The 25,373-nt window shown below is 44.4% G+C and overlaps 1 protein-coding gene across 1 annotated transcript in view; it reads left to right on the top strand.

Moving 5' to 3' along the window:
- CACNA1I (calcium voltage-gated channel subunit alpha1 I) overlaps nt 1–25,373 on the top strand; it is a 665,843-nt gene that overhangs the window by 517,840 nt on the left and 122,630 nt on the right. Inside the window, exons 26-27 of the mRNA XM_073549592.1 lie at nt 12,257–12,390; nt 13,766–13,836. Coding sequence (XP_073405693.1) covers nt 12,257–12,390; nt 13,766–13,836 — 205 coding nt within the window. The remainder of the gene's footprint in view (nt 1–12,256; nt 12,391–13,765; nt 13,837–25,373) is intronic.

Consider the following 25,373-nt stretch of genomic DNA (forward strand, 5'->3'; position numbering starts at 1 on the left):
GAGCAATACCCTGTGATTGTGGATCCGAGGAGGCGTAGGCGGATGTAGGTCCATCCCCTTTTGCTCCGAAGGATATCTAAAGGCCATTTCCACCGTCTCTACACATCTCTGCGTAGCCATCCGGAGAAGTTCTATCAATATTGTCGGATGAGCCTTGCTACATTTGATATTTTGCTGGAGATTGTGCGCCCTGGGATCACGTTTCAGGACACGAGGATGCACAAAGCTATTTCTGCAGAGGAGTGTCTACTCCTCACCTTACGGTATGTCTCAAACCAATATGTTGATGATGTGTGAAGCTGCATATTTATTTAACAAACCTTGAATCTGATTTCGTATTGCCCTATTCTCTTAAATGATGTAGAAATCATTTACCAAAAAAATTTGTATGCTTGTGGCTTACGTAACCAAGCCATGGCATGTAATGTAATGTTCATCATGCCTACTTTAGAATTCCTCAACTTTAAATGTTTTTGAAACTGTATATGTTGTTTGTTGGCCTGTGTACTCAATTTTTTTTTTTCCTTTTTTTTTTTAGTTTCCTTTCAACTGGCCTTTCATATGCTGGTCTGCATTTAGAATTTTTAATTGGGAAATCAACAATCTCTGGCATTGTACGGTCTACATGCTCCGAAATCTGGACCAGACTCCATCATGTGGTAATGCCAGAGCCCAAAATGCTTGACTGGTTGCGTATCTCCCGTGGATTTGAGGACACGTGCCAGTTTCCACAATGTATTGGAGCCCTGGATGGGAAGCACATCCGTGTGTGTAAGCCGCCCAACTCAGGGTCCCAATTCTATAATTATAAACAATATTTTTCAGTAGTGTTGTTGGCTTTGGTTGACACTCACTACAGGTTTATAATTGTAGATATTGGGGCCTATGAAAGAACTGGAGACTCCAGAGTCTTCACTTCTTCCATTATGGGTCGGCGGCTGCGTAACAATGAGCTTGACCTACCACCACCACGTCAACTTCCCAACTCAAATCTGGAACCGGTGTTATGTTATTGTAGCAGATGAGGCATTTCAATTGAGCAGACATGTCATGAGGCCATATCCATGACGAACCTTTGACCACCGGCGGAGAATATTTAACTATCGCCTATCACGTGCTCGGCGACTGGTGGAGTGTGCCTTTGGCATTCTTAAGGCCAAATGGAGGGTCCTACATTCTGCAATTCAGCTGAGTGAAGCTAATGTCAATGAAGTTATTAAAGCCTGTGTTGTCCTACATAACTTCACAAGAATTCATGACTGCCCCTCATATGATGATGCTCAAGTGGACTCTGCTAATGTGTCTAGGCCTAGGACACATGTAAACCCACCCTGTCGTCCAATTTCCGGACTCAAAGTATGTGATGTGGTTACAAATTATTTCATAACACCTCAGGGTGCAACTCCATGGCAAGATGATACCTTATCTATGTAGTGGTTTGGTAGTGTTGTGTTATCATAAAGATTGTTTGCTTCACCTTTTTGTTAATATTTTTTAACCAATACTTGTTACTATATCTATCTAACACATTACAGAACATGTACGTACATGAACAGACACACATAGTGAATGTACACAAGTTTATTACTTGTTTTTTTTGGCTTATTGCCGTACCAAATAACCATAGTACTGGCCTATGGCCTAATGTTGTCAGCACATTAGTATTAAACATTACAATCAAAAAATTAAACATCATGTAGAATAAACAAAACCTACCAACAAGGTAAAAAGGAAAACCTACAAGTCATGGTAGGTTGGGGGTGGTGAAGGTGGGAGGCCTGTTTGTACATTTGGCCTTGGTTGCTGGCCCACATCTCTGTCCCCCTGTGCACTGGCAGCTGGCTGTGGCATCTGTTGCATCCTGCCAGGATCATTTTGTTGGTTTTGGTAGGGGTAATTTTGATATTGTTGTGAGTAGTCCTGGTAGAGCTGCCCAAATTGCCCATATCCCCCAATATGTCCATGTCTAACATACCCATGTTGGGGCCACCCACCAACATTGGCTAAGTTAAAGTGGCCATATTGGGCATGTGCGCCCTGGCCCATATATTGGACCTGTGGAGCCACATTGGGGATGTGTGCAGGCTGAGGCGGAGGCACCCGTGGAGGAGGAGGAGGAACAGGTTCCAAGGATGGTTGACTTGTCACATCAAGTCCAACCAGTCTATCAATCTGATTCTCATCTGACAGCTGCCACCTTTCAAGAAACTGAAAGACACTGCGAGGATTATTGGGTGGTGTGCTGGCATCCAAAACAATTTGGAGAGCCCCTCTCGTACGCAGCCTGTACCCACGGGGAATTGCCCTCAAATACTGTGCGAGACTGCGCCCATAAGCCTCCTCCCCATCATCATGAGCAGCTGTGGACAACTAGTCCAATACACCTCGGTCAACCTGCATCCTTGTTCCCGAAGCTGCTCCTTCTCTCCTGCGCCTGCCTCGTCGTGGTAGGGCAGAAGGCTGTGGCGAGGTCTCCAGTGGCATGGTGGGGCTGCTACTGTTTCCCCGGTCATCAGGCTGTGCTGGCTGGCAAACTGATTCTGGTGGTGGTGATCTTGGTGGTGGTGGTGGTGTTGCTCTGGGAAGTCCTGCAGATAGGCCGGAGCCTGCAGCAACATCCGACTCAGGATCATTCAGCACCTCAGAGTCGGAACCCGTCTCCCTCTCTGTGAGGTTTGACTTGGTGCTACAATGGTAAAAATAACATAAAGTAAATTGTGCATACAGAATATACAAAGTACTACATTAAACCATGTACTTACGGTCTCAGCTCCATCACAGGAGCCAGGAAATGTAGGCGGTCGTAATAGAGGTATTTCCTCTTGGTTGTTCCGGCCGCTCCACTACGGGACCTCAGCTGTCTCTCCCTCCTATATGTGTCCCTGCAGCTGCGCCATCGCCTTGTCACATCATTCACTACAATGTTTAACAAAAACACAGGATTTAGTTGCAACACACATATGGCTATGGTATCAAGGGTTAACCTATGCTTAGGCACACATTTTACAAAAGATATGATTTATATTCCTGTTGACTCCACACCAATCCAAAATAAAAAAAAAGGTTGAGGCCTACTACAAAGGACCTTCGAAAAAACATAATTGCAAAAAAAACAAACAAAATCCTGTGGTATTAATGCGAACATCTATGATGTTTTTATTACAAAAGCACTACTTATATAGTGGCTAAGATACGGGCCATAAAAAAACAGAAGATCACTGCATTTGGTGGCAGAACAATTAGCTAACTAATTTAAATTTTTTTAAGGCAAAATCTTCATGCTGCCACCAGTCAGAGAGTTGGAATGTAGATGTTGGAAATATGGGCCAAAAAAAAAAGCCAAATAATTAATTACTGATATCTGAGCAATGACCACACTTATTGGGCCTTACATTGTGCAGATTAGATTTGGCGATTTGATTATGTGTACACATTCTTTCACTTACTAATTTGGTCACGCTCCTCACGAGGTCTTGCCGCATATCCAGTGAACATCTGGACACAGATTCTTGTTCACGCTGCCTCCCTGCGTGTGCGGTCAGCATAGTGGGGATCTCTCTGGTCCCATAGTTCTGGCCTCTCCTGGACCAGAACTATCAGCATTTCCACATTGACTGGCGTGGACATGATGGAGGACTCCGTGGAGGTGTTCTTCCTGTTTTGTTTTTTTTATGCTGCTAGAGAAATTTGCATACCCAAGCTTCCTGGCCATGCCTCCTGCTCTTTCCTGTTGCCCAGGAGAAGTCTTGCGATTTAACCGCAAGTCACACGTGTGGTGCGTTTTCAATGCGATTTTTAATCGCATCCATTGACTTGAATTGTCAAATCCGATCCGAAAATCGGTGACAATCGCAGCATGCTGCGATTGTCTCAGTCCGACGATCGGATCCGATAAAAAAACGCATGATGGGAGCTGCCCCATTGAATATCATTGGGACGAATGCAATGCGATTTTTTTTTTTTTTTATCGCATTGCATTCGTCCGATTTAATCGCTAGTGTGACTCCGGCCTTAACTATATATCTGAGCATAGGGAGATTACGATATCACTGAGCCATGAGAGATAGCGTCATAGACTATTACATAAAATATAAATCCAGACTTTGGCGAATTTTACTTACAATAATTGTTAGCAAGCTGTTTGCTGTTGACTATTACATGAGATGTGGATCATTAGGAGTTTTTTCAACGCATGGGCAGAATTATGTCACTTCTCGTACTGTAATTACTTTCAAAATCCAATCAGGTGCTTTTGATGATCGGGTAATCTCCTGGTCTTTACATATTTTATTGGTATCATCATTAGGCTTTTATTGGCTTTATTGATGGTGCGTAGTGATTGCCTCCGCTCACTAACTAAAGCTTGGGAATCTAGAAGCAGACGTTGAACGTAGAGTACGGTAATTAAGCGGGAATCATCAGGGCTCCCGATCAGCGGCGTGTACGTGGCGTAGCGGAAGAGATTACTGTGCAGACTCCTTTAATGATGGCCCCAGTCCTTGTAAATAGCGTAATTAGCTAAGGTGTATGCTTTGGAAATGCAGCAGAGTGATGCGCCCCAGGTTTGTTTGATGAGCTCAGCATGTCATATGTAAGGCTGGCAGAGGAGCTGTCCGGCCCGCTGAGCCTCATACAAAATCAGGACAATCTGTGAGATGACATTACACATTTTACTCTACCCGGACAGATAGTCAGCCAATTAAAAGATTGAATATAGTGTCCAGGTGGAGAGATATATCTGTTTTTGCCAGAGACAATTTTCTCTATCGTGCAACATTATGCACTTTTTACACATAATAGCTTTCTGTCTTGTGGGAAAAGGAAGAGATTTGTGGCTCATAGATCGACACTGACATAAATTTTATTGCTCTCCTATTTAATGGCAAATTATCGTGATGTTTCAGGCTTATGTCCTATAATTTTTTGCTACATTTAATTCTACAAGGCAGTTTCCAAATTCTTTCCAAAAAAGCAATTTAAGGATTTTTAAGTGCACCATCCTTCTCTCGTACCCTCAGCTGTTTGTGCTCTAGATTTTCTGTCTTCTCGAGCATGAAATATCTACGGAATATAAACCATTGTCAGCCAAATTGGTTGTTATAAAGCTCTTTTTTTCTGCTGTCTGCTCACCTATAGGGTCCTTTCCATCGTTCATTATCTGGTCACTTATAGGATAATTTACATTGTTCTTTATGTGGTTGCCTATAGGGTCCTTTCCATAGTTTATCTGGTTACCTATGGGTTCCTTTCCATCATTCTTAATCTGGCCACCTATAGGATCATTTCCATCATTCATTATCTGGTCACCTATAGAGTCCTTTCCATCGTTCTTTTTCTGGTCACCTATAGGGCACTTTCCATCATTCTTTATCTGGTCACCTGTAGGGTCATTTCCATTGTTCTTTATCTGGTCACCTATAGAGTCCTTTCCATCGTTCTTTATCTGGCCACCTATAGGGTCTTTTCCATCATTCATTATCTGGTCACCTATAGCAGGGTTCCCCAATTCCAGTCCTCAAGGCCCACCAACAGATCATGTTTTCAGGATTTCCTTTGTATTGGACAGGTGATGCAATTATCACCTGAGCAATGCTAAGGAAATCCTGACAACATGATCTGTTGGTGGGCCTTGAGGACTGGAGCTGGGGAACCCTGACCTATAGGGTCCGTTTTATCATTCATTATCTGGTCACCTATAGGATCCTTTCCATCGTTCTTTATCTGGTCACCTATAGGGTCCTTTCTATCATTCATTATCTGGTCACCTATAGCAGGGTTCCCCAACTCCAGTCCTGGAGTTGGGGAGTCCTGACCTATAGAGTCCTTTCCATCATTCATTGTCTGGTCACCTAGAGGTTCCTTTCCATCGATCGTTATCTGGTCACCTATAGGTTCCTTTCCATTGTTCTTTATCTGGTCACCTACAGGTCCTTTCCATCGTTCATTATCTGGTCTTTCATAAGTAAAATTATGAGATCGATCTATCAAGTTAAATGCACCAGAATTCTGGCACAATTTTCACTTGCACCATATTTATGATGTGCTTTTGATGATTTATGTTTCTCGTCCAACAACCTCTTGTCTGGTCTCATGGAACTGAATGTGGCCTGGTGAGATAGAGGTGTAGTTTAATGTGCAACATGTGCACAAAAAAGACACCAGAGATGTGGTGCACAAAGTAAGGCCTCATTCAGACGTCAGTATGCCCCAAGTTTTATCAGCGTTTCATCAAAGTGTCATCAGAGTTTGGTCAAAGTTTCATCAGTTTTTCTCTGATGAGAGTAAAGAAAAAAAGTATCTCCACCTTCTTCAATCTATCAGTCCGTGAAAAAATGGACAGCACTCTGATAGCATCCAGGTGATGTTTAACTTCTTTTCTCAGACCCATTGAAATTCATTGCTTTGTTTGAGCCGACACTCGGATCAATATCAGACATGTTTCTTTCATTTTGCACGGACCACTCAATCTGCAAAAAATCATGTACATGTGAAAAGCTCTATAGACTGTCATAGGTATGTATGCTATTCGTAGAAAACATGGAGAGCATTCGTACATGAAAAACTAAAAAAAGCTAGTGAAACACGGTCTGGAACCGCAAGGCACAGACTTGCCGCAGGTCTCCCCACCTGGGAGCGACAGCTTCATATATTTCTATAAAGCTGTCCCGCTCAAGTCAGGAGACCCATGGCCAGTCCGCGCATTGTGATCCATGCTCGGACAATGTTGCACAGATGTCTTTTTGAGCCCTAAGAGGTATAAAATTATGGTAAAGGTTCTAGAAAATACTCCATCATAAACTACTTAGATAAATAAATGTACATGGTCTAAAAAAATAGTCAATATTGATCAATATACCCCACTGTCTATATTAGGCTTTATTACATATTCATTGGCGCTTATGTTCATTGTTAAAGCCACCACTGTGTACGAGATTCCCAATAGTGAGCGCACAACTCATTGACTTATAATGGGGTATAAAATGCAACCTAAGGTATAAAAGAAAAAAAAGAAATGATGCCTCATGTGTCGTATCCTCAGAAAATTTATGAAGAAAGGAGAGGGAATCGCGCGCACCAGGATAAGTTGAGCCGTCAGGCAGAACTCTCATGGAAACAAATGATCATCAGTCGAACTGCTGCGCTCAACCCGCTTTGGCGTGGTTGGCAGTCTAGTCCAGTAGAGAACAATTTGAGAAAAAAACTGAAAAAATGTGGTCTTGCTGCAGGCATTTGTGCACAGTAGCGGATTTTTATAGCTTATCTTATGATAGCGTTATTTTTTATTATTTGTTTATTGATTTATTTTTATAGTGATCGCGTGTTCTACCATACACTCGTTTAGAAATATATATACTAATATATATATATATATATATATATATATAATATTATATAATATATAATATTTGTGGTGCCATCATTTTATCTGGAGCATCTCCAGCAGCAACACCTTATTTTTTATTTTTTTGTACTGCAATTAGAATGGAGTCTGTCATAGTTTCTGTCATGGCGCTGCATGATGCGTTCATGTTGTCATTAAAAGTTATGTAATTGCAGAGGCTTGGAGTGAAATACATAGCCTTATAATTCTTGTGGAAAGCAGAAATTACAGATATTTCGGAATAGAACAAGTTGTCAGTTTATTGCCAAGTATGGCTGTCAATTCTATAAGATGAAAACTTTTACCAAAGTGTAGGATGCATACAGGGGACGCGCAACATAAACCAGTGGATGCAAAAGTGGCAAAAAGTGCTGGCAGCAAACCACACCTATTAATAACCATTAATTTGAGTCTGTAATTGCGCTGCACTTAAGAAGGTAGGATGGCAATAATGGCAGTACAGAGCCCTTACTTGTCTTAAAATGTAAAAAAAAAAAAGAAGAAAAGTGTGACAGGAGCAATATAAACTCACTGTCCTCCATATTCAATCCAAATTATAGACATCACTTAATGTACTGTATGTGCTTGCATAAAAAGGATACAAACACTTACATGGAATCTACCAACAGAAAATTACCTAGTGTTTAAATAAGTATTTTGTGTTATATGCATTTTAAAAATATTTTAGAAAATATTTTTTAACATATTGAGATATTTCTTAAAAAACGAAATTGGTAATTATACAATTTTCACAGCAGCCGATTGTGCTATTTATTAGACTCATGCTTCCTGTCCTTTTAGAAGGAGTTTTCAGCCAGCTCATTATCATCAGAGGCATGATTACAATGACACGTAACACCTCTATACATAGCTCTATACATAGGCTCCTCCAATAATGATATAATAATTATTTTATTTCTATAGCACCAATATATTCTGCAGCACTTTTACATTTTAGAGGAGACTTGTACAGACAATAAAAGACTTTATAGAATGGCAATAATCACATAAATCAACAGATCCTAAGAAGAGTGAGGGCCCTGCTCGCAAGCTTACAATCTATGAGATTGTCTCAATAGAAGATGTTACAGCTGACCCTGCTCCTCCTCCCTTCACAGTGACCTTGCCACAAGCTCATTAGATGTTTTAATGTAAAACATAATAAGGTCAGAGTCTGGTCATTGTAGCTATGCACATGTGTTGTTTCCTGAAACAACAGAAAATTAAAGCTTAGGATATACCAAGTGATCAGTGTGAAAATTGCAATATGTCTCATTTGCATTTTAAATACTGACATTGATATGGGGAAAAAAAGCATTTCCAGCAATGAAAAAAAAAATGTGTTTAAAGGGGCTGTCCCCCAAAGTGTATTTTAATCAACAGATCTTGGAATAATATTAAGTTGCACAGCTGGACGTGTTAAAAAAAAAAAAGTTCCTTTAATTGAGCCACTGCTTTGTGCTGTGTAATGACTGTGTCTGACCGTGCAGGAACATGGTCTGATCATACCACAGCTTCTGGGCAGAGGTAAAGGCAAAAGAAAGTATACAGATCTTACATCATAGGATTACAGCTGCTGCTTTCTGTGAGGTAAAACATTTCCCTGCCTGTTTAAAAAGATGTTTTACCTAACAGAAAGACTCAACTATGATCCCCTGCTGTCCTTTTTGTATACTTTCTTTTGTTTACTCCTCTGGCCAGGAATTGTGACCATGTTTCTGGACAGGGGAAAGAAAAAGAGTATATAGACATTACAGCAGAGGATTCTGTGAGGTAAAATATGTTTTGAAACAGGCAGTGAAATGTTTTACCTCACAGAAAGAATCAGCAGAGATCCCGTGCTGTTCGGTCTGTAGACTCTTTTGCTTCCTCCCCTGCCCAGGAGCTGTGATATGATCAGACCATGTCCCTGTACGGACAGACACAGACATTACACAGTACACAGCAGGGGCACATTTATAAGATTATCTCAGCACAGGAACATTTTTTTAAATACATCCAATTGTGAAAATGGTTATTGTTCCAAAATATATTGATTAGGATGTACGTTGTTCGTGGGACAACCTCTTTAACATGGAAACTTGATTTAAGCAGTATCTCATTTACTGAAAACAGCTTACCTTTGATGCAATGGTTGTTTCTATGGGGCAAATGTCAAATAAGGGGGAAAAAAATATATTAAATTCAGTGGACATAGCTTTACTCAAAATTAATCTTAAAAATGCATTTATCCTCAGATATATTACAGGGTGGGCCTCTGAAACAAAACTGTTTCCTTTCTGTGGTTTGTAAGACACTATCTTTGTTGCTGATAATGGTTCCCTCAGAGCTCAGATGTTATTCTACCAGCACTGTGTAAGAGATGAATGAGAACCATCGTTTCTTTCCCTGACAGTCAGAGGAAAGAGGGGAATAATATTGTGCGGAAGTCCAACATGACTTATTTGATTCAACAAAAAATTGTAAGTTCATAAGACTGATATCTCCACATCTGAGAAAAACGGTCAGATTATTTCAAGTGGCATCAATTTTTCTCAGACGTCCAGAGGAAAAAAATAGGTTCTCCTCCTTCTCCGTTATGTCAGTCTATAAAAATCGGACCTCATTCGGATGTCAGTCACAAGAGTACGGTCTGATTTTCTTCATGGACCCATAGACTTGCATTGCCACATTTCCAATTTTAATCTGACAGTCTGATAACAATTGAACATGTCTCTGATTTTTTTTTCCTGAACCCTTAACAGCCCCATAGAAATATTATAGGTCCAATTGCTTTCTGTAAAAATCACGGATAGCACTCGGAAAAATCGGTCATGAGCCCTAATAGTGAAGGTATACAGTATGTATGCATAGGATCACTCACAGAAACTTGGAACTAATTAGTCAATTTCCAGACCTTCTCATTCCAGAAAAAAGCAGTTTACAGTACATGGTTTGGTGAAGAGGTGGGGTAACAGAGAATCCACGAGTGATCCAAAAGAAATAGACAGCCATGTGTTCAGAGACTGCTCTTTGTTACAGACATCCAGAAGAAGCTTATGAGAAGCCTGAGAAAATCACTATGAAAATCATTCCAGCAGAACAACTTGTCAACAAAAACTTAAAGCAAACCTGTCACCAGATTTCACAATATGAGCTACAAAAATTAAGTAGATATTCTAGACCTGATGACCTGGTGTACTTACTCTGAGAATCCATACCAGAATGGCCATGTAATCTTCAAATTAATATAAGTATAGCTGGACTCATAAAAGCTTCATTTTAATAATAAGCAGGTATAGATTTCACAAAAAAGTATGCTGACATTCTGACATGGATTTTCAAAGTAAGCACACTGGCTTCACCAAGTCTGGTAGATCTATTAAAAAATGTAGGTATCTTGTATTCTGAAATCTGCTTTAAAATGAACTATGGAAAGATTTGTTAATGTTACTTTAAGCTAATTCTCTTCTTCTAGTTCTACACAACCTACTAACTACAGTGCAATTAGTAAATCGGAATAACTCCTTCAGGGCTTATGCATACCGTTGTACTACTATTCTGTTTTAATAGAGCTCCTGTTGAAGCACAGGAGCTGTTTATTGTATCTCTACTGTATATGCCTTTGATTATATACAGAGGTTATCTTATTTTGGATATGTATCCATTATACTTCATTTGTACTGAATAATCCTGCCCTAAAAGCATTTATCTCTATTAGGGATGAGTGAGTAGTGAAATACTCAGACTCGCTGTACTCGTTACAAGTAGCTCCTAATACTCAGGTACTCGTAACGAGTAGTGAGTCCAATGTAAGTCTAAGGGAAATGCGAGTAATGGACTATGTGTGTGTACTAGGCTGGGCGGGGACTGTGCGAAGACTGTGCCGGTCTGTGCGGGACTGTGCTGGGCTGTGCGGGACTGTGCTGGGCTGTGCGGGATTGTGCTGGGCTGTGCAGGTACTGTGTGGGGACTGTGCTGGGCTGTGCGGAACTGTGCAGGGTTGTGCGGGACTGTGTTGGGCTGTGCGGGGACTGTGCAGGCTTGTGTGGGACTGTGTTGGGCTGTGCGGGGACTGTGCAGGGCTGTGCGGGACTGTGCTGGGCTGTGCAGGTAATGTGCGGGGACTGTGCCGGGCTGTGCGGGACTGTGCTGGGCTGTGCGGAACTGTGCTGGGTTGTGCAGGGACTGTGCTGGGCTGTGCAGTTACTGTGCGGGGACTGTGCTGGGACTGTGCGGGGCTGTGCGGGACTGTGCGGGACTGTGCTGGGCTGTGCGGGACTGTGCTGGGCTGTGCGGGTACTGTGCAGGGCTGTGCGGGACTGTGCTGGGCTGTGCGGGTACTGTGCGGGACTGTGCAGGACTGTGCTGGGCTGTGCAGGAACCGTGCGGGGACTGTGCCGGGCTGTGCGGGACTGTGCCGAGCTGTGCAGGTACTGTGCGGGGACTGTGCCGGGCTGTGCGGGACTGTGCTGAGCCGTGCGGGGACTATGCTGGGCTGTGCGGGACTGTGCTGGGCTGTGCGGGGTCTGTGCCGGACTGTGCTGGGCTGTGCAGGGCTGTGTGGGACTGTGCTGGACTGTGCAGGGCTGTGCGGGACTGTGCTGGGCTGCGAGGGACTGTGTTGGGCTGTGCAGGTACTGTGCGGGGACTGTGCTGGGCTGTGCCGAATATTGCACGGCGAGTAGTGAAATACTCGGCAGGATTCGAGTACCACGAGTACCGCATTACTCGCCGAGTACCAAATCCTAACGAGTATACCCGCTCATCCCTAATCTCTACATATATATATATGGAATCCAATAAGACCTGAATAGCATTGCAGAGAAACTGTGATTCTATGAAAGAAAATGTATGGCTGTTTCATGGATGTGTTTTTTTTTTAATCCTATGCAGGTGGAACCAGTTGGATCTGGCCATCGTGCTCCTATCTGTAATGGGAATCACTTTGGAAGAAATTGAAATTAATGCTGCTTTACCTATCAATCCCACTATTATCCGTATCATGAGAGTATTACGCATCACTAGAGGTAATAAAATTAAAAAAACATGATGATAAATAAATATTTTTTTAAAGTATTTGCTTTATGAAATAATCAAATAATAGTATGGCAATGTTAACATAATGTAACACCCTTTAATAAGCCACCTCTGTGGGCAGGGTGTCCAGTAGTTCTCACCTCAATATGGCACAGTGTCTTCACCCAAATCTTGCTGGGAGCGTTAGTGAAATGCAGGAGGGTCCCCCTCTTCTGCCAGGGGTCGACTCGGAAAACTCGGGACACACTCACAAGAGACTAGAGTGAAACATTTAAGAGGTTTATAGCAGGATTAATGGTGAAAAACTGCAGAGGGAATAACAAGGAACAGCAAAACAAATGATACCATGTAAATGCAGATGGCATATCATTTTCTTCAAGGGACATAATGTGCTTTGCAGTGGGCCTGGATGTTAAGGATGACACTTTGTCTTTACGTGACAGCAGATGCACTTCTAACTAATCACATTTAACATAGAAATGGCTGCAGCAATCCACATAATGCTGTCCAAAGTAGGAACCTGTTTGCCATGGATGTTGGCGCACTTACAGGAACCGTTGGTGCACTTAATACCTCAATGAGAGCAAAATCCCCCTTATTGATTGTCCTATTATTAACTCCTGGCATGTGGAACCACAAGTCCCAACAATGCTCCCTTAATACGTTGTTCAAGTATATCTTTCTCAACAGTTGAACCAGAAATCGCAGCAGTAGCCACTCACTACTTAATATATCAGATCTGAGGTTACACATAGAGACAGCATGGGCTTGCAGGGACCAGGTTCTTAGGGACACAAGGAATGGATGTCAGAATCTTCCTCTGAGTTAAGCCAGGCGGCGGTGGTCAATTCTTGGTAATTCCCAGCCAATCAGTCCTTCCCTCTGCTGCTACTTTTCCTCTTCCAGGTTGCAAAGAAGAGCAAAGGTTTCTGGGAGTTGTAGTTCAAAGCAATGCAACAAAAGAGGGATTAATGTCTATTAGGGCAGATTCAGACGTCGATACAAATCAGTCTGAAATCAGACCACCAAGCATAGACTGGCCATAGCTCTCCTAACCCGACCGTGACATCTTCATATATTTCTATGAAGCTTTCATGCTCAGGTCGAGAGAGTGCTGATGAGGCTATGCATTGCAGTTTGATCTAAGACCGTTATGTAGAGACGTCTGAATGCGCTCTTACTGTGAAACCCTGTTTACTCCCTGCTGCAGCAGTCTCTGTACACCATGTTCCCCCTACAATGGATGCAATAAGAATGTCAATATGTTAGAATTCCATATCCTAACTGCTAATGATGATGGCAAATAAGATGCAATGCTGTTTCTTTTCTGGTGAAACTTTGTTCTCAATTGTCTTCAATATACAGTGTTAAAGCTGCTAAAAATGGCAACCGGAATGAGGGCATTACTGGACACCGTGGTTCAGGCTCTGCCGCAGGTAATGTTAAGGTCTAACCACTCTACTTTGTATAATTAATTTTGTTTTATGGTCAGTTCATCTGAAGATTTTGCAGTGATGAATAATATAGTGAGAGCAAGGGTTTACATAGAAATCATGGGTACCCATAACAAAAATCTTAATTGCCTCCCTCAAAAAAAGTAAGTTTGCCCTTATTGGAGCCCCTTAGTATTCCACAAGCTACAATACCCCTTTCATGGCCCCCAGAAAGTATGATGCCAACATATGTGCCCCAAAACACATTAAGATACCCGTATAGTGAATTCCTCTCCAGTACTCTCCATGCGCACCGCAGAATGACCCTACAGTACACGTGTTCACAGAATGATGCTCTCTCAGTGACTCCGTCTCCAACACAGTATGATGATCCCCCACACACAGTATGATGGCCCTCCATATAGTATAGTGACCCTCAATAGTAGTGTCATGCTGTTACTAAAGGAAAGACGGGGCAGGGGGGCATATACTGTTTCTTAATCTAGGGAAGTCCTAGTCTATTCCTAACCCCAGGGTTACCCCTGAAGGTGGAGATGCCTGGGTCTCATACCTCTCTGTTCGCCTACAAAATCCTAAGCTGCTCCCACCCTCCTCCAAGGGTGGAAAGGGGCAATAGTGAAAAGGTAAACATAGGCTGGATAGACAGGAAGAAACCAATGCACAATCAAATGGCAGATACACCAGATAAAATACGAAGGGGAAATGGGTGCACAGTAAATAGGCATTAAAGCAACATGAAAAACGCCAACGAAATGCCAAAAGGGGAGGATAGAGGCATTCACAACAAACCATATGAAACAATCTAAAAAAAACTAATAGCGACTCTCCAGACCACTTTCTCCAATGAAGCCAGGATCAGAATGAAGATTCTATTGCTCACATGGAGGAGGGAAGTGAGGAACAAGTTTATATCATGGAAGAGTGGTCCCAATAAGCAGCACAGACAATAGATAATGAAGAACTTTAAACCCTTTCCATGCCACAAGAAACCTGTTAACTCTTGAATGGCTGTGTAGATTTAAAGAGGACATGTGCTCAGCTAATTGCTGTGATCAGAGGTGTATCTAGGCTTTCTGGCACCCGGGGCAGGAAGTCGGTTTGACGCCCCCCCCCCCCAGTACATATGCGATTTCCAAACTTAGTCATGTACTGACGAGCAACTCTCCCTAATGATCTCAATGTTCAATGAAAAACTGAAAGAAGCAGGAAGAGAAGCTCGTCACAAGACCATAAGTATGAAAATCGCATATGAGTGAAGTGTCCATGTGATGACTACTGGAACCTGCAGAGCTGAATCCTGACATTGCAGCTTCTGAATTCTCACAACAAATGCACTGCACACTTAGGATTCTCCCGTGCCGGTGGCAAGATGGCAAGAGTACACGGTCATGTCAGCACAAGCATGTGATTTATATAATGCAGGGCTCAAAAAGGGTATAACACCTGTAGATTTACATCCCCTGTAGGCACAACCTATACTGTTTATCGTTATTTGGTATGGTGTTTATATGATCATCTGGCTGTTTTTCTCATTTAAAAAATAGTTTTGTGGAGTGGTGCCATAGGTTGTTGGCTGTATTATGAGCCTATGGTTGTTATAGTTATGTCACATGGGTGACTTTTTAATGTTTTTAAATGTTTGTGTTTATTCATGTCCAAAAAAATTTGCTTATTTACGCTAATTCCAAGTTTGTGGTGATCCCCCTTTTTTTGGCCTATCTTTTTTCTTTGTGTTTGATATAGCCCCTGTATATAGGCCTTGGTTGGATCCCGCCATTTTGTATTTATTGTGGTGCCCCCTTCTTCAGTTTCCAATTCAGAAGTCTGCAGTCACATAGAATGACTGCAGACTCAGCACAAACCTGGACAACCCCTGTAATGCTCCTGACATAAATAAAAATATAAGACTTAGTCAGTATCACAAATAATAATTACATACAGGTACCTTATAGATGACGTCGTCTCTGGAGTCGTTCGCCTTCTTTTCTTCTTGTCCAGACCCCTTGATGAGTTTTCTCATCCACAGCCATCTCTGCAGACTTCCATACTCTCCGGTCTTCTGCAGCAAATCTCCACACAATTCCCTTAAAGATAGAAGTGTCATTATAATGCTCCTAAATAAAAATATCTGCAATACAGTGTATACTGTCTCCTCACACTATTCCCCTCCCTCCTCATACTGTCTCCTCTAACATCCCATCCCATGCATGAGACCGTGACAAAGATGTGCAGTACTGCCAGTGACCGGCTACTTCATCCTAAATGTGAGAGGGAGCGCTATCGAAAGTCCTTCCTTCCTGCTGTAGTTAGGCTGTATAACCAGCACTGTCCAAAACGGAGAACGACCCAAGCAGTGAACTGATAGATACAAAGTTGTGACAGTCCGGTTACATTTTTTTTTTTTTCTTTTCCCCCGTATATGTACCTACCTACTGTCAATGTAATGCCTTTATGCATCTGTATCTGTACTTGTTCCTGCCTTGCTGCTGTAATGCTCTGAATTTCCCCATGGTGGGACGATTAAAGGATTATCTTATCTTATCCCACCTGTTCACCATACTGTCTCCTCACATTATTACTGTCACGCGGGGCTTAGGTCAACTAAGGCAGAAATACCCGGGGCCCCTGTGATGTCCCTTTAACTAGGGGAAACCCTGTCTGACCCTCAACCCAGGGTTTTTGCTGATGGTGCAAATGCCTGAGCCTCCACCCTTTCCTTATCTCCTGCTCAGCCCTAAGCTTAATCCTCCACCCTCCACCCAGTGAGGAGACAAACCACCAAAGCCCCAAACAATAAAGACAGACAGGGAGAACTTAAACTGCACCGCGCCGCATACACACAGGACTATACAGTAATGTGAACAGGGCACAACAAAACACAAATATGGGAAGGCGAGAAGGTAACAATGGATCATACGACACCAGATATGAATCTCTCTCTCTCTCTCCAACACCTCCACTCCAGACCGGAACCACTTGGTATGACACACAAGCTATAATCGGCGACGCCCATAGGCCAGCATGACTATTTAAAGACCGTGGGCGTGACCAAACATCCAACCTGATCTTCAGCTAGATTAACCCCCGATAGCCTGAGAAACTCAAGCCGGCGCCACTGAGGCTATAGTGGACGGAGGTGGAACTACCTCTGCCTGCCGGACGCTGTGGTGTGAATAGCGTCCGACATGACAGTACCCCATCTTCTACGAGGGACCCCAGGGCCCTCAAGACTCATAGGACCCGGCTTGTCCGGATGACGACGGTGAAAAGAACTGACCAGCCGATCTGCATGTATGTCCAAGGCTGGTACCCAAGACCTCTCCTCCGGACCATACCCCCGCCAGTGTACCAAATACTGAAGAGTACGGCGCACTACTCGAGAGTCCACTACCTTGGAGACCTCAAACTCTAAATCGCCATCCACCATGACTGGAGGTGGCATCGGCGTCGTGTCCACAGAGCCTACCACCTTTTTCAATAAAGCCCTGTGAAACACGTTGTGTATCTTGTATACTGCAGGGAGTTCCAACCGATAAGCAACTGGGTTAATGATGGCAGCAATCTTAAAAGGCCCAATAAACCTTGGACCCAATTTTAAAGATGGAATTTTGAGTTTTATATTTTTAGTCGCTAACCACACCCATTCACCCACACACAGGTTCAGACCTGGCACGCGTCTACTGTCAGCCACCCGTTTGTACCTCGCACTCATGCTCAACAATCGCTGTCTCACCCTCCTCCAGACCGATGATAATTGAACTCATAGCTGGTCCTCCTCCGGGACGCCCCCCGAGTCACCCTGACGTAAGGTACAAAATTGAGGATGTTGACCGTACACACAAAAGAACGGAGACTCTCCCGATGACTCTTGACGGTGATTATTTAACGCAAACTCGGCCAGAGGAAGGAAAGGAGACCACTCCTCTTGGTTGTCGGACACAAAGCATCGTAAATACTGCTCCAGATTTTGGTTCATGCGCTCAGTTTGACCATTTGACTGTGGATGAAACGCCGATGAATGTGACAACTTGATCCCCAAACGTGAGCAAAAAGCTTTCCAAAACCTCGCAACAAATTGAGTTCCCCTATCAGATACTATGTCCGACGGAACTCCGTGGAGTCTGACCACCTCCTGCACAAACACCTGAGCCAACGTCTTCGCATTGGGCAAGGAGGGCAATGAGACAAAATGCGCCATCTTTGAAAATCGGTCAACCACCACCAGGATGACCGTGTTCCCCGCCGAGACTGGCAAGTCAGTGATAAAATCCATGGAGATTTCTGTCCATGGCCTATTAGGTACCCCCAGAGGCTGTAGCGTGCCAGCAGGACGGGCTCGGGGCGACTTGGCCCTGGTGCACGTGATGCAAGCTGCCACGTACGAGACCACGTCCTGCCGGATTTTGGGCCACCAGAAACGACGCGATACCAGCTCCAAGGTGCCCTTAACCCCTGGATGACCAGCCAGTACTGAGTCGTGATGTTCCCTCAACACCTTAAAACGAAGATGAAGGGGTACAAATGATTTGCTGGCGGGAAGTCCTGGCGGTACCTCCTCTTGGGCCTCGGCAATCTCCGCCTCTACCTCAGTCGTGAGAGCCGAAACCACTACACCTTCCTGGAGGATGGGTACCGGCTCTTCCCGAGGTTCTCCCCCCGGAAAACACCTGGACAAGGCATCCGCCTTGGTGTTTTTAGCCCCGGGACGGTAAGTCACCAGAAAATTGAAACGTGTAAAAAACAATGCCCAGCGAGCCTGCCTAGGAGACAGACGCTTGGCCGACTCCAGATAGAGCAGGTTCTTATGGTCGGTGATAACTGTGACCTGGTGAGCCGCCCCCTCCAAGAAGTGTCGCCATTCCTCAAAAGCCAATTTGATGGCCAACAACTCCCTGTTGCCGATATCATAATTCCGTTCGGCCGGCGACAGCTTCTTGGAGAAGTAGGCGCATGGATGCATATCGCTCAAAGATGAGCCCTGTGACAGTACTGCCCCCACTCCCACCTCAGACGCATCAACCTCCACCACAAAAGGTTTAGACACGTCCGGTTGCACCAGAATGGGGGCTGAAGCAAAACTGTTCAAATGCACGTATCGCCACCTCAGACCAGCTAGTCAGATCGGTACCTTTTTTTGTCATGTCCGTGAGCGGTTTGGCTATAGTAGAAAAGTGTTTTATAAATTTCCTATAATAATTAGCAAACCCAAGGAACCGCTGGAGCGCTTTCAGATTATCAGGCCTTTCCCATTGTAGCACCGCTTGCACCTTAGCGGTGTCCATTTTAAACCCTGCGGCGGACACAATATATCCCAAAAAAGGCAACTCCTGAACAAAAAATAAGCATTTTTCCAGCTTGGCATAGAGCTTATTCTCATGGAGCAACTGTAACACCTGCCTGACATGCTCTAAATGAATGTCCCGGTCGCTCGAATAAATGAGGATATCATCCAGGTATACAATCACAAATTTCCCCAGGACATGAGCAAACACGTCATTAATAAAATGTTGGAAAACAGCAGGCGCGGTTGTCAACCCAAATGGCATAACCAGGCTCTCAAAATGACCCTCAGGAGTGTTAAAGGCCGTCTTCCACTCATCCCCCTGACGGACCCTTATGAGGTTATACGCCCCCCTGAGGTCAAGCTTGGAAAACCACTTTGCCCCCGCCACCTGGTTGAACAAATCAGGGATCAAAGGCATCGGGTATGGGTCACGGATCGTAATCTGGTTTAACTCCCGGAAATCCAGACACGGCCGTAACCCCCCATCTTTCTTCTTAATGAAGAAAAACCCCGCTGCTACAGGCGAGGACGAAGGCCGGATGTGTCCTTTGCTCAGACTCTCCGTGATGTAGTCTTTCAGAGCTTGTCTCTCTGGACCAGAAATGTTAAACATCCTGGCCTTAGGTAATTTGGCCCCGGGTTTTAACCTAATCGCACAGTCATAGGCTCTATGTGGAGGCAGTTCTGATCAACCCTTCTCAGAGAAAACATCCGCGAAATCCTGCAAAGCCTCCGGAAGGCTGGGCGTCACGGCGGACACACATGTGGCCAAGCAATTGTCCTGGCAAAAACCACTCCATTGGACTATGTCCTGAGTTTTCCAATCAATCACCGGGTTGTGCCTGGACAACCAAGGAAAACCCAAGACCATTTGTGCTGGGAGATTACGGAGGATCCTTCATGTAACCCACTCCGAATGTAGGACCCCAATGTGGAGTTTCACCTCAGCCACAAACTCCGTAATCTCCCCCTGAGGGAGGGGAGCGGCATTAATGGTAACCACCTGAATAGGATGAGGGAGTTTTTCGATCTTAAACCCGGCAGTGCGTGCAAACTCCTCATCTATGAGATTGGTGGCGGAACCGCTATCCACAAACACTGATATTGGTAGCTCTCTGCCCGCGATAATAACCTTGGCAGGGAGCATACATTGAGATACCATCATGGAGGATATGCATATGCTCAGTTGGGTCTCCTCCATGCCCACTGAGCTTAGTAGTTTTCCGCCGGTGTGACCTTCTTCGGTAGAACAGGACAAGCGTTAACATAATGATTCCTTTTACCACAGTAAAAACATGCTCCGGGCTTCGTGAACCCAGGGACGCGACGCTTAACCTGTGACACCCCCGCAATTTGCATAGGCTCAGTGGGCTCACCTGCAGCAACCACACTTGCACCCCTGCTTTCCCCCAGGGGTAGCGTCTCCTGTGCCCCCTGACGCAAACGGCGATCAATGCGTATAACCAAACTCATGGCAGACTCCAACGATGCAGGAGTCTCATACATCAGGAGGGCCTGTTTAACTCTTCCTGAAACCCCCTGAATAAACTGACTCCGCAGCGCTGGGTCGTTCCACTGTGTGTCTACTGCCCAACGGCGAAATTCGGAGCAATAGTCTTCCGCCATACGTTCCCCCTGACGGAGGGCGCGGATTTTAGATTCTGCTAGAGCTAATCTGTCGGGATCATCATAAATGAGCCCGAGTGCAGAAAAAACATCGACAGAATGAAATGTAGCAGAGTCAGCTGGTAAGGAAAATGCCCATGCTTGGGGGTCCCCACTCAGTAATGATAACACCAGGCCCACCCGCTGAGCCTCATTACCTGAGGAGACCGGGTGCATGCGGAAGTATAACTTGCAGGCCTCCCGAAATATGACAAATTTGCTGCGTGCCCCTGAGAATCTTTCTGGCAGCGGGATCTTCGGCTCTGCACCGACACCTGCAGATGCCGTTTGCACCTTCGCTACTACCAGGCACTTTCTATACTGCCTGCTCACACATACTGTACCCCCTGACTCCATATACTGTGTCTGCACACATCCCATCACCCTCACTCCCCATGTTGTGTCCACATAGATTTTTTCCATCGCTACTCATACTGTGTCCACATACATTTACCCATTTGGCTCCCCATACTGTCTGCACCCATCCCCCACTCACCATACTGTGCCTGCACCCATCCCCCATATTGTTTCCTCATACATGCCCACATACATACACTCTTCATTTGTGTCCTCAAATCTCCCCACACACATAAGTATCCCCCATCCCCACTCCAAATCCTTCCACACATTAAATATCCCTACTCCAAATCCCCCCACACATTATGTTCCCTTATCCCCACTCAAAATCCCCCTCACATTATGTTCCCTTATCCCCACTTATCCCTATAATGTCCTCAGGTTTCCCCCATAATGTCCTCAGGTTCCCCCATAATGTCCTCAGATTTCCCCCATAATGTCCTCAGATTTCCCCCATAATGTCCTCAGGTTTCCCCCATAATGTCCTCAGGTTCCCCCATAATGTCCTCAGTAGAGTTGAGCGATACCGTCCGATACTTCAAAGTATCGGATCGGAATGGATCGGCCGATCTTAAAAAAAAAGTATCGGTATCGCCGATTCCGATACCGGAAGTCCCATTCAAGTCTATGGGACTTCCGGTATCGGAATAAGAAAAACCCTGTTTTTGCCTTGTACAGCCTCTCTGGGGTCTGTACGGGCCTTTCGGGGGGCTGTGCCGGCCTGCCAGGGGGTCTGTGCAGGCTCCGGTGGTCTGTGCCGGCCTGCCAGGGGGCTGTGCCGGCCTGCCGGTGGTCTGTGCAGGCTCCGGTGGGCTGTGCCGGCCTGCCGGGGGGCTGTTCCGGCCTGCCGGGGGGCTGTGCAGGCTCCGGGGGGCTGTGCCGGCCTGCCGGTGGTCTGTGCAGGCTCCGGGGGGCTGTGCCGGCCTGCCGGTGGTCTGTGCAGGCTTCGGGGGTCTGTGCAGGCATCGTCCGATGGGACTACAAGTCCCATCGGGCGATGCCTGCTACCATGACAGTGATTGACACATTAGCCAATGATGGGACAGTAGTAGTCCCATCATCCGGCTAATGTGTTGAATGTAAAAAAAAAATAAAAATTACATGCTACATACATGCTACATACATACAACATGCATACTACATGTAGCATACATACTACATATATACTACATGCAACATGCATACTACATACATGCTACATTCATACTACATATATACTACATGCAACATACATACTACATATATACTACATGCATGCAACATGCATACTACATATATACTACATGCTACATACATACTACATATATACTACATGCATGCTACATACATACTACATATATACTACATGCATGCTACATACATACTGCATGCTACATACATACTACATGCTACATACATACCACATATATACTACATACATACTACATGCATGCTACATGCTACATACATACCACATACATACTACATACATACTACATGCATGCTTCATGCATGCTACATGCTACATACATAACACATATATACTACATACATACCACATACAAACTACATACATACTACATACATACTACATACATACTACATACATGCTACATTCATACTACATATATACTACATGCAACATACATACTACATATATACTACATGCATGCAACATGCATACTACATATATACTACATGCTACATACATACTACATATATACTACATGCATGCTACATACATACTACATATATACTACATGCATGCTACTTACATACTGCATGCTACATACATACTACATGCTACATACATACCACATATATACTACATACATGCTACATGCTACATACATACCACATATATACTACATACATACTACATACATGCTACATACAATACATTCATACAATACATACATAGACATACAGTACATATAACATAGAGTAACATACTTACCAATACTTGTCACATTGTTCCCCGAAGCCATTGTCTTTTACGGAATAAATATTAACATAACAAACCACAAAAATACTCACCCACGATCCGAAGAAGTCCACGAGTGTGTCCCACGACGATCTTGGGTAGAGAACTGCAGCATCAGCTGATGCTGCCGTTCTCTACGGGCTGCAGGAATCCAATGACGGAAGGTAGGTATCCTTCCGCACTGTATTCCTCCGCCACTTAAAAAAAAAAGTCCCTAGTCTCACTTTATGCCATTGCTGTGTGGGAATTTCCCACGCAGCAATGGCATAAAGTGAGACTAGGGACTTTTTTTTTTTAAGTGGCGGAGGAATACAGTGCGGAAGGATACCTACCTTCCGTCATTGGATTCCTGCAGCCCGTAGAGAACGGCAGCATCAGCTGATGCTGCAGTTCTCTACCCAAGATCGTCGTGGGACACACTCGTGGACTGCTTCGGATCGTGGGTGAGTATTTTTGTGGTTTGTTATGTTAATATTTATTCCGTAAAAGACAATGGCTTCGGGGAACAATGTGACAAGTATTGGTAAGTATGTTACTCTATGTTATATGTACTGTATGTCTATGTATGTATTGTATGTAGCATGCATGTAGTATGTATGTAGTATATATTTGGTATGTATGTAGCATGTAGTATGTATGTAGCATGCATGTAGTATGTATGTAGTATATATGTGGTATGTATGTAGCATGTAGTATGTATGTAGTATGTATGTAGCATGCATGTAGTATGTATGTAGTATGTATGTAGTATATATGTAGCATGTAGTATGTATGTAGCATGCATGTAGTATATATGTAGTATGTATGTAGCATGTAGTATGTATGTAGCATGCATGTAGTATGTATGTAGTATGTATGTAGTATGTATGTGGTATGCATGTAGCATGTAGTATGTATGTAGCATGCATGTAGTATATATGTGTTATGTATGTAGCATGTAGCATGCATGTAGCATGCATGTAGTATGTATGTAGTATGTATGTGGTATGTATGTAGCATGTAGCATGCATGTAGTATGTATGTAGTATATATGTGGTATGTATGTAGCATGTAGTATGTATGTAGCATGCAGTATGTATGTAGCATGCATGTAGTATATATGTAGTATGTATGTAGCATGTAGTATGTATGTAGCATGCATGTAGTATATATGTGGTATGTATGTAGCATGTAGTATGTATGTAGCATGCATGTAGTATGTATGTAGTATGTATGTAGTATTATTATTTTTTTTTTTTTTTAACATTTAACACATTAGCCGGATGATGGGACTACTACTGTCCCATCATTGGCTAATCTGTCAATCACTGTCATGGTAGCAGGCATCGCCAGATGGGACTTGTAGTCCCATCGGACGATGCTTGCACAGACCCCCGGACATCAGCACAGCCCCCCGGCAGGCCGGCACAGCCCCCCGGCAGGCCGGTACAGACCCCCACAGGGTGCACAGCCCCCCGGCAGGCTGGCACAGCCCCCCGGCAGGCCGGCAGAGACCCCCGGAAGGCCCGAAATGATGGCGCATCATGATGCGCACACACCACGCATCATGATGACGTCATTTCGGCTGTCAATCAACTTTGAACTTCCGATTCCGATGCCGACTTCCGATATTGAAAAAATATCGGAAGTCGGTATCGGAATTCCGATACAGCAAGTATCGGCCGATACCCAATACTTGCGGTATCGGAATGCTCAACACTAGTCCTCAGGTTTCCCCCATAATGTCCTCAGGTTTCCCCCCATAATGTCCTCAGGTTTCCCCCCATAATGTCCTCAGGTTTCCCCCCATAATGTCCTCAGGTTTCCCCCATAATGTCCACAGGTTTCCCCCATAATGTCCACAGGTTTCCCCCATAATGTCCTCAGGTTTTCCCCATAATGTCCTCAGGTTTCCCCCTCCACCCTCCATATGTTCCTCAATCTTTCTCCACCAAATCACATTAATATGTCTCCACCCTGGGCCTGGCCTTGCTCCGAGTCCTCCTCACACACTGTCCTCAGTAAATGAACTCCCCCTGCTCCCTCCCTATCCATTCCATGGGACTCTGCAGGCAGCCATCCCCCTATCTTCCCTTGCACAGTCGTCGGTGGTGTCTTCAGCTCCATTACCCGTCTGGAGCACTTACCGCATCAACCGCAACGCTGCCTCAGCTCGCCTCTGAAGAGCCGGTGTGTGACGTCGCAGCGTGATTATGTGACCTGATCACGCTGCTGGCCGCTGGCAGTGGCGCCGCACTGGCGCAGAGGCGC

This window comes from Dendrobates tinctorius, unplaced genomic scaffold (genome assembly GCF_039654945.1).
Source record: "Dendrobates tinctorius isolate UK_male_01 unplaced genomic scaffold, ASM3965494v1 ptg000159l, whole genome shotgun sequence".
Taxonomy (NCBI): domain Eukaryota; kingdom Metazoa; phylum Chordata; class Amphibia; order Anura; family Dendrobatidae; genus Dendrobates; species Dendrobates tinctorius.